Source organism: Rhinatrema bivittatum, chromosome 3, assembly GCF_901001135.1.
Source record: "Rhinatrema bivittatum chromosome 3, aRhiBiv1.1, whole genome shotgun sequence".
Lineage (NCBI taxonomy): Eukaryota > Metazoa > Chordata > Amphibia > Gymnophiona > Rhinatrematidae > Rhinatrema > Rhinatrema bivittatum.
The window spans coordinates 31,142,264-31,157,023 of NC_042617.1; the positions used below are offsets into that span (position 1 = coordinate 31,142,264).

The 14,760-nt window shown below is 49.7% G+C and overlaps 1 protein-coding gene across 1 annotated transcript in view; it reads left to right on the forward strand.

Moving 5' to 3' along the window:
- PARP1 (poly(ADP-ribose) polymerase 1) overlaps nucleotides 1–14,760 on the forward strand; it is a 233,401-nt gene that overhangs the window by 99,101 nt on the left and 119,540 nt on the right. Inside the window, exons 9-10 of the mRNA XM_029593046.1 lie at nucleotides 7,393–7,533; nucleotides 8,177–8,416. Of these exons, the coding sequence (XP_029448906.1) occupies nucleotides 7,393–7,533; nucleotides 8,177–8,416 (381 nt within the window). The remainder of the gene's footprint in view (nucleotides 1–7,392; nucleotides 7,534–8,176; nucleotides 8,417–14,760) is intronic.

The following is a 14,760-nucleotide window of genomic DNA, read 5'->3' on the forward strand; positions in this document are numbered from 1 at the left end:
AACCTTGCTGGAACTCTATACACCCATTCCCTAAGAACCGCTCACCACACCTCAACCAGAGAAAGGGCTTTCTCCATTGCCGGCCCTTCCCTATGGAACACCCTGCCCATGGCCCTCCGTCTAGAACCTAACCTGTCTAAATTTTAAAAAGGGCTCAAAACCTGGCTCTTTACATTAGCGTATCCAGATGTTGACCAAACTTAGCTTGCACTCTAACTCCTTAGCCCATTCACTCTCCCCTCCTCCTATCTGCCTCTCCTCTTTCTCCCCTATTCTTCCCCCCAAGCAAAGACTCCTAAATACTGTTATAAGTTCCCCTCCTCCACTCTAAGCTTATCCTACCCTGTCCCTCCCTCCCCCCCCCCCTCACCTTTCCCTTCACTGCCATCAATGGTCTGATACCTACCAGCCCACCTGTACATATATTGTCTATTGTTAATTTATATTCTTTGAAAGTTCCTTTCAAATTTCTCTCTTTCTCACAGAACAAGCAGGATGGTAGTCCTCACATATGGGTGACATCACAGGATGGAGCCCAATCATGAAAAACTTCTGTCAAAGTTTCCAGAACTTTGACTGGCCCCTACTGGACATGCCCAGCATGGCACCAACCCTGCAGCCAGCAGGGGTCCCCCTTCAGTCTTCTTTTTTCCGTGCTGCAGTAGCCTCGCAGTTTAGGAGCTCTGTGGAGATTCCTGACAGGAATTTTCCTCACGGAACAAATTAAACTTAACTTGCCCCACAGGGGTCCTCCCTCTAATTTTTCTCAAGCCGCGGTGTAAGTTTTTGGACTGTTTTCCGTCGATTACTGTCGAGTTTGACCCTTGTGGCCTACTGGCCATCGTCCATCCCGCGGCTCGATTTTTTTCTATGGCCATGGCGTCGGGGTTTCGCCGGTGCCCGGACTGTACTTGCACCATGTCTGTCACAGACCCTCATGGCGTCTGTGTAATGTGTTTAGGCCGTGAGCATGATGTCCTGACTTGCACCAAATGTGTCCTCATGACACCCAAAGGTCGCAAGGCGAGAATGGAGAAGATGGGACTCTTTTTCCGTGCTCACACCTCGATGCCGTCCATTGCATCGACGTCATCAGAACCGGCACCGTCGACGTCGCACCAGTATCGACTACCGTCCGGTGACCATCTACCATCGACGTCTTCACGGCCATCGCCACCCGTTACTTCCCCTGGGGAACGAAGGGAGAAACATCGGCATCGTAAGACTCGGACCATCGAGGGAGCAAAATCATCGACCTTGCCACCGTCCGAGCCACCATCGAAGAAACCCTGTCCAGGAACGGCACCGACCATTCCTGTGACCGGGGCATCGAGGCCACCCTCACCTGATTGGGGTTTGGGAGTCACGATTCCGCCTGTAAAGGTGGTCCCTCCGACTGTGCCTCCGCCTCCCTCTTCCGTCACGGAGCCGGGGCTGCTTGCTCCAGGTCTCTGGGAAGAACTGGATCTGCTGGCCCAGGAGGCCATCGACAAGGTGATGCAACGACTCCAGGTCCCTTCGGCACCGGCACCGATTGTGGAATCGCTGCTATCCCGGATGGAGGCGCTCATGACCGCCCTTCCACCGGTGATTCCCGGGTCTCCGATGGCTTTGGTGCGCTCCCAGTTGACAGCTTCATCGGGAGGAGAAACACCGTTCCGCATTCCTCCTTTGGGAGTTTTGCCTCAGCCATCGATGCCAATTCATCCCTCGCCACCGATCCATTCATCAGGGGCGATACGTACTTCGGCGCCATCGATGCCTTCAATGCCGGCACCGATGCTCTCCAGGCCATCCACAGTGCCCCCGGCGATTCCTTCGATTTTCCCGGAGCCTCAGCTGGGGCCTTCGGGTATCCAACCCCCTTCTCGTCCCACAGGTCAGTCTGCTGATCCTTATGACACCTGGGGTGATGATACTACTTAAGACACCGATGACTTACCTTCACCTCCCTCTCCTGCTGAAAGTAGAAAGCGTTCTCCTCCAGAGGACCTTTCTTTCATTAATTTTGTGAAGGAAATGTCTGAGTTGGCCCCTTTTCAGCTTCGGACGGTGCAAGATGATAGGCACCAGATGATGGAGCTACTCCAATTTCTGGATGCCCCTAAAGTGATCACTTCTATTCCCATTCATCAAGTTCTTCTTGACCTCAAAAAGAACTGGGAAAACCCTGCATCCGTTGCCCCCGGTTCATAGAAAAGCTGACACTACCTATTTAGTACAGACAGCCCCTGGCTTTCAAAAATCTCAGCTCGACCACCACTCAGTTGTGGTAGAATCGGCTCAAAAGAAAGCAAAAAGGACGAAGCCTCACTCACATATACCCCTCCTGTTAAGGAACACAAATTCCTAGACAATATTGGTCGACGAGTGTTCCAAGGGGCCATGCTCATCTCCAGAATTGCTGCTTACCAGCTGTATATGACCCAATACAATAGGGTCATCTTCAGACAGATACAGGACTTCTCTGAAACCCTGCCTGAACAATTCCAAGACCAGCTTCAAATCCTTGTCAACAAAGGGTTTGAGGCAGGAAAGCATGAGATAAGAACAGCTTACGATATCTTCGACACCTCTACTAGAGTGTCTGCAGCTGCCATTTTGGCAGGACGATGGGCCTGGCTCAAATCTTCTGACCTTCGCCCAGAAGTACAAGACAGGCTATCTGACCTGCCATGTGTAGGTGACAATCTGTTCGGTGAGCAGATCCAGCAAATGGTGGCTGAATTAAAGGACCATCATGAGACCCTTAAACAGCTCTCATCGATACCTTCTGACTTCCCTTCAAGACAGCCCTTCAGGAAGGCCTCTTAAGAAGTCTTTCTTCTGTCCAAGGAAGTACTTTCCTCCACCAGCAAGATCCCGAACTACGAGGCCTTATCAGAAACCTCAGCCTCGCCAGGCCCGAAAGCAAAAGCCACAAGCAGCGCCTCAGCCGGGGCCTGCTTCAGGTTTTTGACTTTCACTTGGAGAGCAGCAGCCTGATTCCTCTGCCAAGCATACCAGTGGGAGGTCGATTGTGCCACTTTCACAACATGTGGCGGTCAATCACAACCGACCAATGGGTGCTAGCAATCATTGCTCAAGGTTACCACCTAAACTTTCTTGCTCTACCACCGGACTCACCACTTCTGCAGGCATGGAGAGTATCAGACTACTCTGTCCTTCTGGAGCAAGAGGTTTCCCTTCTTCTCCAGTTGAGAGCAGTAGAACCTGTCCCACTCTCGCAGCAAGGCCTAGGTTTCTTATTCTCGGTACTTTCTGATCCCCCCCCAAAATCTGGGGGGCTTCGTCCAATTCTGGACCTACGTGCTCTCAACAAGTTCCTCCAGCGGGAAAAGTTCAAGATGGTGACCTTGGGCTCGCTTCTACCTCTTCTTCAAAGAGGAGACTGGCTCTGCTCTCTCGACCTCCAAGACGCATACACACACATTGCGATAACTCCAACTCATCGCAAGTACCTCAGGTTTTCAGTAGGCCCAAAGCACTATCAATATTGAGTGCTTTCCTTCGGCCTAGTGTCTGCACCACAAGTCTTCACCAAATGCCTCGTAGTTGTAGCAGCTTTCCTCAGGAAAGAAGGTGTCCACGTCTACCCCTATCTGGACGACTGGTTAATCAGGGCTTCAACCCAGCAAGCCGCTCGGTCGTCCCTTGTTTTGACCCTACACACTCTAACTTCTCTAGGATTTCTCATCAGTTACGGGAAATCCTATTTAATCCCATCTCAAAACTTGTCGTTCATTGAGGCAGACTTGGACACTTTACAAGCAAAAGCCTTTTTACCTCGACAACGAGCGCTAACACTCATGTCTCTCGCTCACCAGTTGCAGTCTCAACATACAGCAACAGCTCACCAGTTCCTCGTCCTGCTGGGACACATGGCGTCCTCCGTCCATGTTACACCAATGGCCCGTCTGGCCATGAGACTCATACATTGGACTCTGAGGTCACAATGGATTCAAGCTATTCAGCCTCTGTCGACCATTGTCCACATCACCAACTCCCTCCGTCTGTCTCTCACCTGGTGGAAAGATCAGACCAATCTCCTCCAGGGACTGCCCTTTCAAGTGCCAGATCCTCAACTCATTCTCACCACCGACGCTTCCAACCTCAGGTGGGGAGCCCACGTGGACAATCTACAGACACAAGGATCTTGGTCTCCAGAAGAAGCCAAACATCAGATAAACTTCCTAGATCTTCGAGCTATGCGATATGCTCTCAGGGCTTTTCAGGATCGCCTATCAAATCACGTCATCCTGATTCAGACGGACAACCAGGTGGCCATGTGGTACATCAACAAGCAGGGAGGCACAGGCTCCTTCCTCCTGTGTCAGGAAGCTGCGTAGATTTGGGCGGAAGCACTCTCCCACTCGATGTTCCTCAGGGCCACCTATTTGCCGGGAGTGGACAGTGTCTTGGCAGATAAATTGAGTCTCGTCTTCCAGCCACACGAGTGGTCTCTCAACCCCTCAGTGGCGACCTCAATTTTTCGCCAATGGGGAAACCCCCCAAATAGACCTCTTTGCATCCCCTCAGAACCACAAAGTAGAAAATTACTGCTTCCTCATTCGGAGCAAGCGCTCTCAGCCCAGAGATGCATTCTCCCTCTCATGGGCAACTGGTCTGCTCTATGCATTCCCTCCACTTCCTCTTCTCTCAAACTCTCGTGAAGCTACGTCAGGACAAGGAAACCATGATCCTGATAGCACCTCACTGGCCACGCCAAGTATGGTTTCCCATACTCCAGGATCTCTCCATCCGCAGGCACATTCCCCAGGGAACGGACCCGCATCTGATCACTAAAAACGACGGATGCCTTCGCCATCCCAATCTTCAGGCATGGATGTTGAAAGGTTAATCCTTCAACCTCTTAACCTTTCAGATTCAGTTTCTCGTGTCCTGATTACTTCATGGAAGTCTTCCACGAGAAAATCTTATTCCTATAAATGGAAAAGGTACACATCATGGTGCACTTCGCAATCCCTTGATCCCTTTTCCTGTCCAATCCCAAGGTTTTTGGACTACCTCTGGCATTTGTCTGAGTCAGGTCTAAAGACCTCTTCCATCAGAATGCATGTCAGTGCGGTAGCCGCCTTCCATAAAGGTGTCGGGGATGTCCCTATATCAGTACAACCCCTTGTAACACGCTATTTGAAGGGCTTGCTCCATATCAAGCCACCTTTACGTCCTCCGGCCCCTTCTTGGGACCTTAATCTGGTTCTCATGAAACCTCCATTCGAACCTCTTCACTCCTGTGACCCTAAATAACTCACATGGAAAGTGATTTTCCTTTTAGCTATTACTTCAGCTCGCAGAGTTAGTGAATTACAGGCCCTAGTTACCTATCCGCCTTACACTAAACTCCTGCAGGACCGGACGGTACTCCGCACTCACCCTAAATGTTTACCTAAGGTAGTTTCGGAGTTTCACATTAATCAATCCATCATACTACCTACCTTCTTTCCCAGGCCCCATTCCAATCCAGGGGAGCAGGCTCTGCATACCCTTGACTGTAAACGAGCTCTAGCTTTCTATCTAGACCATACAGTTGCCCACAGGAAGAACACTCAGTTATTCGTCTCTTTCCATCCCAACAAATTAGGGCAACCTGTGGGTAAGCAGACTCTCTCCTCCTGGTTGGCGGACTGCATATCTTTTTGCTATCAGCAAGCAGGCATTCCTTTTCAAGACCGTGTTAAAGCACACTCTGTGAGGGCCATGGCGACTTCAGTAGCACACCTGCGATCAGTGCCGCTTCTTGACATTTGCAGAGCTGCCACCTGGAGTTCTCTCCATACATTCACAGCCCACTATTGCTTGGACAAAGCCGGAAGACAAGATTCCATCTTTGGCCAGTCTGTCCTGCGTAACCTATTTCCAACATGTGACGTACCAACACCCTTCCGCCTGCCCGGTGGGGTTCAGGATGCCCTCTGCCAAATTCCACCCCAGTTGTTGTGCCTGTTGCACGCCGTTGGGTACATTTGGTGCATGTTCGGACATCCTCAGCTCGGTACTCACCCATATGTGAGGACTACCATCCTGCTTGTCCTGTGAGAAAGCAAATGTTGCTTTCCTGTAACAGGTGTTCTCACAGGACAGCAGGATGTTAGTCCTCACGAAACCCGCCCAGCGCCCCGCTGCCTGTAGCTTTCAAAACAAGACTGAAGGGGGACCCCTGCTGGCTGCAGGGTTGGTGCCATGCTGGGCATGCCCATTAGGGGCCAGTCAAAGTTCTGGAAACTTTGACAGAAGTTTTCCATGATTGGGCTCCATCCTGTGATGTCACCCATATGTGAGGACTAACATCCTGCTGTCCTGTGAGAACACCTGTTACAGGTAAGCAACATTTGCTTTCCCTATCCTTCCTACTGCTGTCCTCTCTCCTCCTTCATTGTTGCTCCCCCTTCCCCATCCCTGTTTATTGTATTTCACTCTCTTGTTAATTTGTTACAGTGTAAACCGGCATGATGTTCCAACGAATGTCGGTATATAAAAATCAACAAATAAATAAATAAAAATAAGTTACTGAACCTTCTTGACCTCTCTGTTGCTTTTGATATTATTGATCATGCTATTTCACTGAATCATACAAAGGGGCTGGGTATTGTGGGAACTGCAGCCAACTGGTTCTTGTCATTTCCCTTTGGCAGGTCACAGATCATTACTATGATGGCATAATGTCTAAACCTTGCCCTCATTCCTGAGGAGTGCCATAGGGATTTCCCCTATCGCCTGTTCTATTCAGTGGGCACTTTCAACCCTTAGGAGCTATTATAAGGAGTTTAAGGTTGAAGGTATACATCTAGGTTGCTGATAACCAACTCCTTCCATCTTTACACTGTAAGCCTGCTATAATCTATGCGGTAACTACCTGGACAAAAGCTAATGGGTTAATACTGAATGCTGAGACAAAAGGGTTTATGGGCTGGGAGTTCATTCCCCCCCCCCCCCCCCCCCCCCAAAGACCCTCCTTAGATTTTGAAGGAATCAGTTTTAAAGTGCCAGAAGTGAAAACTGGGTATTATCCTGGATTTGGCTCTTACTTTTGAGATCTAGATGTCTGTAGTGATCCGAAAGGCGAGTATGTTGTGAAGTTTGAGTGTTAGAACCCTTAACTGTGCATGTAACAAAATACCATAAGGTGGGCATGGGGGAGGAGTGGAATACAAGCTAATACATTTTTAAAACCTTTCATTTTCATAGGACTCATAAGTCTAGTTGAAATCTCAGTGAGGCTGGAACACGTTATGATGATGTCATGACATTGTTAAAGCTGTCCTGACGTTAGTTGCTGCCGTCAGAGGATTTCTGTGCAGTCCCATGATGCTCTCGGATGAACAGGATGTCTCTGACATAGAATACTGACAGTTTGCTTTTGAATTTCAGGTAAACCTTTGACCAACATGAAGATTCTGATCCTGGGAAAACTGTCCAAGAACAAGGATGAAATAAAGGCTTGGATTGAAGAGCTGGGAGGAAAGACCACAGTCACGGCTAACAAGGCCACGCTGTGCGTTAGCACACAGAGTGAGTGGGAACAGGGTGGACAGCTGTGCATTCTGGGGTTTAGGTAGGATGATTGGGTTTTTAGGATTACATTATCTCAGGTGGCTAGGTTCTGTGAAGGGATATTGGAAGAACACATTTTCATAGGTAATGTGGTCTGTGTCGTTCAAGTCCTTTAAATTTAGAGTGTAACATAACACACACAGATGAAAAAAATGTGAATTCCAGGAATCCCTTTTAGGCTGTGGCTGCATTCCTAGCTGCAGTGCTCTCTTGTGAAGGTAGGCATTTCCTAGTGAGCTGACCATATGCATGTGCTTGACAGCAAGTGATTAAGTGTGCAAGGTACTTTTGACACTAGAGGGGTGAGTTTGGCTGAAGACTAAAGCGTGAAAATCCATGGCCCTGCTTGGGCTGAAGTGTGACTTTTTCCTGCAGCTTTTATAGGGGAAGCTGCAGGAAGTGCAGGGGGATGGTGGCTTTGTTTCCCTTCTTTAATGTGTCATTGTTCATTTGTAATGAGCCTCTACCACTTCTGAATGTTCTGGTATTGCCAAATAAATCATGGGCAGTGGGGAGGAGGGAACATGAGTGAAAGTGAAGCACGATCTGCAGTCAGAACTGATCTTCTCATCTTTTCCTGCCCCTTCCCAAAATAAAACAGAGGAAATTGACAAGATGAATAAGAAGATGGAGGAAGTGAAGGCAGCCAATGTGCGAGTGGTGTCTGAAAGCTTCCTGAGCGAGGCAGAGTCTGGGAAGAGTTTCCAGGAGCTGTTGACTTTGCATGCTCTCTCGTCTTGGGGAGCGGAGGTGAAGAAGGAGGACATGGATGTGGCGACAGCGCAGCAGACCCTTGCCCCCTTCTCAGGGAAGAGTGCTGGCAAGGTGAAGGAAGAGCAAGGTAAAAATAACAAACAGATGCAATTCTCCAAGGACAAGCAGGATGGTAGTCCTCACACATGGGTGACATCATCAGATGGAGTCCCGATGCGGAAAACGTATGTCAAAGTTTCTTGAACTTTACTAGGCATGCTGGGCATGCCTTATGCCACGCTTGCACGCAGGGTCCCTCTCCAGTCTCTCTCTTTTCACAGAGCTGTAAGCCTCGCAGTGTGTGTGAGCTCACGTTGGCTAATTTTGACTTTGTGGAAAACTTTTTTTCTTGTGCTTTTCGCGGTTTTTCATCATTGTTCCATTGACGGGTCCCTCTTGGTGTCCTCCCATAGAGTGTCTCCTAGTCAGGGTTTTTGGCTATTCAGGTAAGTTTCCTTTCGTGGTGGATTCCTTGTGGCAGTGGTGCATCAGTGTATGCTAGCCATCGCTGCACGGCCATTATTGCCTTTGGTTTGTGCCCCTTTTGTTTCGTCTGTCATGGCCACAGTCCGGTTTTCGGCAATGCCCCCAATGCCTGAGGACCATATCTATCACAGATCCACATGAGATATGTGTCCTCTTCTGGGGGGCATCGCATGACGCCCGGGGATGCCGCTTATGCACCCAGATGACCGAAAAGGGACATCTGCTTCGACTCAACAAGATGGAGCAGCTCTTCGTGTTGAAGAAGTCCGAGCCATTTGCATTGGCGGCATCAAAGGACTAGGAAGCCGCACCGATGGACATTGAGTCATCGACATTGGTGGTATCATCTATTCTGTTCCATCGATGTCACCGGCAGATAGGGACACTGGAGACCGACCATTGTCAATCTTCTCAAGTCCAACAACATCCGTTCCTCATCATTGGCCGTGGCACCGGGGAAAGACCGGGCCGAGCATTTAAGGAAGCAAAAGAAGATTCAGTACCAGTCTCCTTTGAGGCACGGTGCTGGGCACAAGGATTCACCGGCTTTTGCTGCAATGCCCCCGAAGCAATCCTATGGAGAGGGGTGCCAATCCTCCATCGGTGCTGGGAGTCTGCAATGATCTCCGCCAGTCCTGATGCCACTCACCGATCCACCTTGTGGGTCTGAAGAGGGATCTGGCCATCCCTCCTTCCTCAAAGTCGGTATTGGCATCGGTAGCATTCAGGGAGGCGCTGGAGCGCTGAGTCTAGCTAGCAGTCGACCGTGCACTGCAGGACTTTGGTCCTATGGCACCAACAGCACCGGACCCAGTGCCACCCATCCTCGTACCACCTCTAGAGAAGCTCAATGTGCGCATCGGTGCGTTACTGACCCAGCTGGCACCGGTTCCCAGGATGGCTTCGGTGCCCGACGGGGCACCAAGGCCTCCCCTTTCTGATTCTGTGGTCATTGCCGGTTCCTCCGAGGAGGAAGCTCCACTGTGGCCTGCAGAGATGCTGAGGCCTGCCACCCCCCGTCCAGTTCTACTGGTGCCTGCATCCCTGGACAAAGGCTGAGCACCTAGGGACCTATCCCCTGTGGCTTACAATAAGGATGAGGAAACCTATGACCCCAGGGGGGATGATGCTTTGGAGTCTTCCTCTGAAGGATCTGAGGGTCTTTCTTCAGAACCTTCTTCTCCAGAGGAGCGAAGGAAGTCTCTGCCTGAGGACTTGACCTTCGCAGGTTTTATGAGGATGATGGCAGAAGCTGTACCATTTCAGTTATTGACAGAGGAGGATGCCAGGCACAAAAATGTTTGAGGTCCTCCAGTTCATGGAGCCTCCAAAGGAGATTGTGGTAGTCCCTGGTATACGAGATCCTTAAGGAGTTGGTGCTGAGGATATAGGAACACCTCCTTAATATGCCTCTCATTAATAGGATCTACCTCATCCAGAAGGCTGCCGAATTTGATACGTGTCAGCTGCCCCACCAGTTGGTGGTGTTCAAATCCACCCTCAAGAGGGCCAAGTGCTCTCAGACTCATTCCTTGGCGCCCACAGGGAAGGACATAGAGCAATGGACACTCTTGGGAGAAAGGTGTTTGAAGGCACCATGCTCCTTGCCCACATTGCTGCCTATCAGCTCTACATGAGCTAGTACTCGCAGGACATCTGGAAGCAGGTGCAGGAGGTGGCTGAGCAGCTGCCTCAACAGCAGCAGGATACCCTCATGTCGCTGGTGTATTAAGGACCTGAAGTGCAGAAAAACACGAGGTCAGTGCAACCTATGATATTTCAAGATGGCATCGAGAGTCTGTGCAGCAGGAATTGGCGCCCTCAGAATGGCATAGCTGCAGGCCTCGGATCTATGACGAGTGGTACAGGAACAATTCGCTGGCCTGCCGTGTATTGGAGAGAATCTCTTCGGAGACAGGTTGAAGGATGCTGAGGCCCAACTTCAGGACCACCTTGAAACCCTCCAAAAACTCTCTGCCAGTACTCCGGACCCGTCGTCCTCTTCTAGGAAGCAGACATCCAGGGCCAAGGAAGTCTTTCTTTCACCAAAGGAAATACTATCCTCCACCTTCTTTCTCCTGTCAACACCATCAGGGCTCTCATGGCGGTCCCAGGCAGTAGAGAGCCCCAAAGCCCCAGCCGGCGCCTCAGTCAACTCCGGGGATGGGCTTTTGACTGGGTCATAGGGAGTGTCCGCCAGTTGCCTGGACCCTCTGGTCAGGGGAGTACTGCGGTTCTTTGCGAACCAGTGGCCCAGTATAACCTTGGACCAGTGGATTCTGTCCATCTTCCATCAGGGGTACCAATTGAATATATTCAGTGTTTCGCCAAATTGCCCTCTGTGTCCATTTTGGAAGCCAGTAGTGCATCAGGAGGTACTGCCAGTGGAGCTCTCCTCCCTCTTAATGGCCAGAGCGGTCGAGCTTGTACGCAAAGAAAGTGAGGATTCTACTCCAGTACTTCCTGATTCTAAAGAGAACAGGAGGACTCCGTCCCATTCTAGACCTAAGGACCTTGAACAAGTTTCAAAGAAAAGTTCAAGATGGTTTCCTTGGGTATCTTGATCCTCTTTTTGTAAAAGGCTATGCTCCCTCATATCAAGATCTTCCCCGGTCACAGGAAGTATCTCTGATTTGTTGTGGGAAAACAGCACTTCCAGTACCGGGTGTTGCCATTCGGGCTCGTGTCAGCCCCACAGGTCTTCACAAAATGCTTGGCTGTGGTGGCGGCACACCACCGCAGGCTGGGTCTGCATGTTTTTCCTCTGGACAATTGTCTGGTCAAGAGCACATCTCAGGCAGGGGCCACCAGGTCCATGCACTTTACCATCTGTTTGTTGGGAGTCACTAGGGTTCGTTCTCATCTACCCAAAGTCCCAGCTCAGCTTTGCACTTCAAATGGACTTCATAGGAGCCCTGCCAGACATGGCTCAGGCGAAAGCCTTCCTGCCTTGCCAGAGGGCTGTTACCTTGACAACCATTGCAGCAAAGATTCAACAGAGCCAGCAGGTGTCAACCTGGCACACGTTGAGGTTGTTGGGCTATATGGCTGCACCTGTCCATGTCACTCCCTTAGCACATTTACACATGCACAGAGCCCAATGGACCCTGAGGTCGCAGTGGCGTCAGGCCACTCAGAGCCTCCAGAATTGCATCCGAGTCACCCTGTCTCTCTGGGATTGGGGGATCTCATTTTGAAGTCTCCTACCCAAATTGTCCTAACCATGAATGCATCCACCCTGAGGTGGGGAGCTCATGTAGATGGACCGAGCACTCAGGGTCTTTGGTCCATCCAGAAACACTCTTGTCAAATCAACTTCCTGGAGCTTTGGGTAATCAGGTATACGCTATGGGCTTTCAGAGATCAGCTGTCCAACAAAGTTGTCCTGATCCTTACTGACAATTAAGTAGCTATGAGGTATATCCACAAGCAGGGAAGCTTGTTATCAACAAGCAAGTATTATATTATATTAAGTGCCTTGTAATTTTATATTATATTAAGTATTATATTAAGTTTTCTACCCATGTAACCTGATCCAAGTTTTATGCCCTGTTCTCTGTAATTGCATTTCTCATGCCAGTTTTTCAGTTACAATGTAAACCGAGACGATATGTAACATTTTACATGAATCCCGGTATAGAAAAATGTTAAATAAATAAATAAATAAATATATCAACAAGCAGGGAAGTGTTCCAGATCTGGTCATTGGCCCTGTCCCATGGGATCATGCTCAGGGTCATATACACATAGCTGGTATGGAGAATGTGGTAGCAAACAGGCTGAGTCTAGCCTCCAGACTCAACGAATGGTCCCTGGACCCAGGGGATAGTGAATCAGATATTCCGCCTCTTGGGGAGCCCGGATGTAGATCTGTTCGCAGCCCCCTGCCAACAGGAAGTTGCCTCTTTTCTGCTCCCTGTACAGGACAGATGGCAAACCAACCTTGGATGCCCTTGCCCATCATTGGGACAAGAGTCTTCTGTATACGTATCCTCCCGATTCCTTTAATGGCTAAGACTCTATTGAAGCTTTGCGGGGACAAGAGGGCTATGATCCTCATAACCCTTCATTGGCCGAGACAGGTCTGGTTTCCACTCCTACAGGAGTTGTCCATCTGGAGACAGATCAGTCTGGGGTCTTCCCCAGATCTCATCATGCAAGATCAGGGCAGGTTATGGCATCCCAACTTCCAGGCCCTGTTGCTCACAGCCTGGATGTTGAGAGGTTAATTCTGCAGCCTCTTGGTCTTTCAGAGGATGTGTCTCGAGACCTGGTGGCTTCTAGAAAGCCTTTCACTAGAAAATCCAATGGACTGAAGTGGAGGAGGTTTTCCATGTGGTATGAGCAGAAGGCCCTAGATCTGTTCTCCTGCCCTCCACAAAAACTGCTTGACTATCTCCTACGCCTAACGGAGGAAGGCTTAAAGATCAACCCCATTAGAGTTCATCTCAGTGCAATTGGCGCATACCACCAAGGTGTAGATGGTACATCCATCTCTGTACAGCCTAAAGTTGCATGCTTCATGTGGGGCCTGCTTCAATTGAAGCCTCCCCTAAGGCCTCGTGCTGTGTCTTGGGACCTCAACATGGTGTTAGCTCATTTGATGAAAGCTGATTTGGAGCCACTGCGCACCTGTGTCCTGGAAGTACCTGACCTGGAAGATCATATTTTTGTTGGCGGTCATTTCAGCATGCAGGGTCAGCGAGCTCCAGCCTTAGTGACTTAGCCACCTTATACTAAGTTTTATCATGACAGGGTGGTCTTGCGTATTCTCCCTAAGTTCCTGCCTAAGGCAATGATGGACTTCCATCTTAACCAGTAAATTGTCCTGCCAACATTCTTTCCCAGGCCCCATTCGTACCAAGGTGAACAATGACTGCATAGTTAACATAAGAACATGCCATACTGGGTCAGACCAAGGGTCCATCAAGCCCAGCATCCTGTTTCCAACAGTGGCCAATCCAGACCATAAGAACCTGGCAAGTACCAAAAAACTAAGTCTATTCCATGTTACCGTTGCTAGTAATAGCAGTGGCTATTTTCCAAGTCAACTCAATTAATAGCAGGTAATGGACTTCTCCTCCAAGACTGCAAGTGAGACATAACCACCTATCTGGAGCGGACAGAAGCCCATAGATAATCCACCCAACTTTTTATTTCTTTTGAAAAGAATAGGTTGGGCAATGCTGTTGCCAAACAAACACCATCCAATTGGCTAGCAGGTTGCATCTCCTTCTGTCATGCCCAATTGGGACTGAATCTTGGGGGATCATGGCAAGGCTCATTCTGTCAGAGCTGTGGCAGTGTTGGTGGTCCACTTGCCAGCAGTTCCCGTGCAGGAGATCTGCAAGGCTGCGACATGGAGTTTCCTCCACACATTCACATCTCGTTGTCTGGATAGGGATTGCCCTCACGACAGTAGGTTCAGCCAGTCTGACCTTTGGTACCTGTTTGAGGTATAGAGCCCAACTTTCCTGCCTAGGGCCTGTTTGGGTACAAACAGCACTGGTGGTGTGCCCGTTTGCATCTAGTTGGTATCTGTTGGTCCCCTTTTGTGTTGGGGAGCAGCTTGTAGCTATGGATTCACCTATGTGTGAGGACTACCGTCCTGCTTGTCCTTGGAGAAAGCAGAGTTGCTCACCTGTAACAGGTGTTCTCCTAGGACAGCAGGATATTAGTCCTCACGAAATCCACCTGCCACCCCGCGGAGTTTTCTCCTATTTTTTATTTTAATTATAATTCTATTTTACAAGACTGGAGAGGGACTCTGCGTGGACGCTTGGAATAGGGCATGCTGAGCATGCTCAGTGTGTCAAAGTTCTGGAAACTTTAACATGATTTCCACATCGGGGCTCCGTCTGATGATGTCACCCATGTGTGAGGACTAACATCCTGCTGCTCTTGGAGAACACCTGTTACAGGTAAGCAACTCTGCTTTCTGTTCAA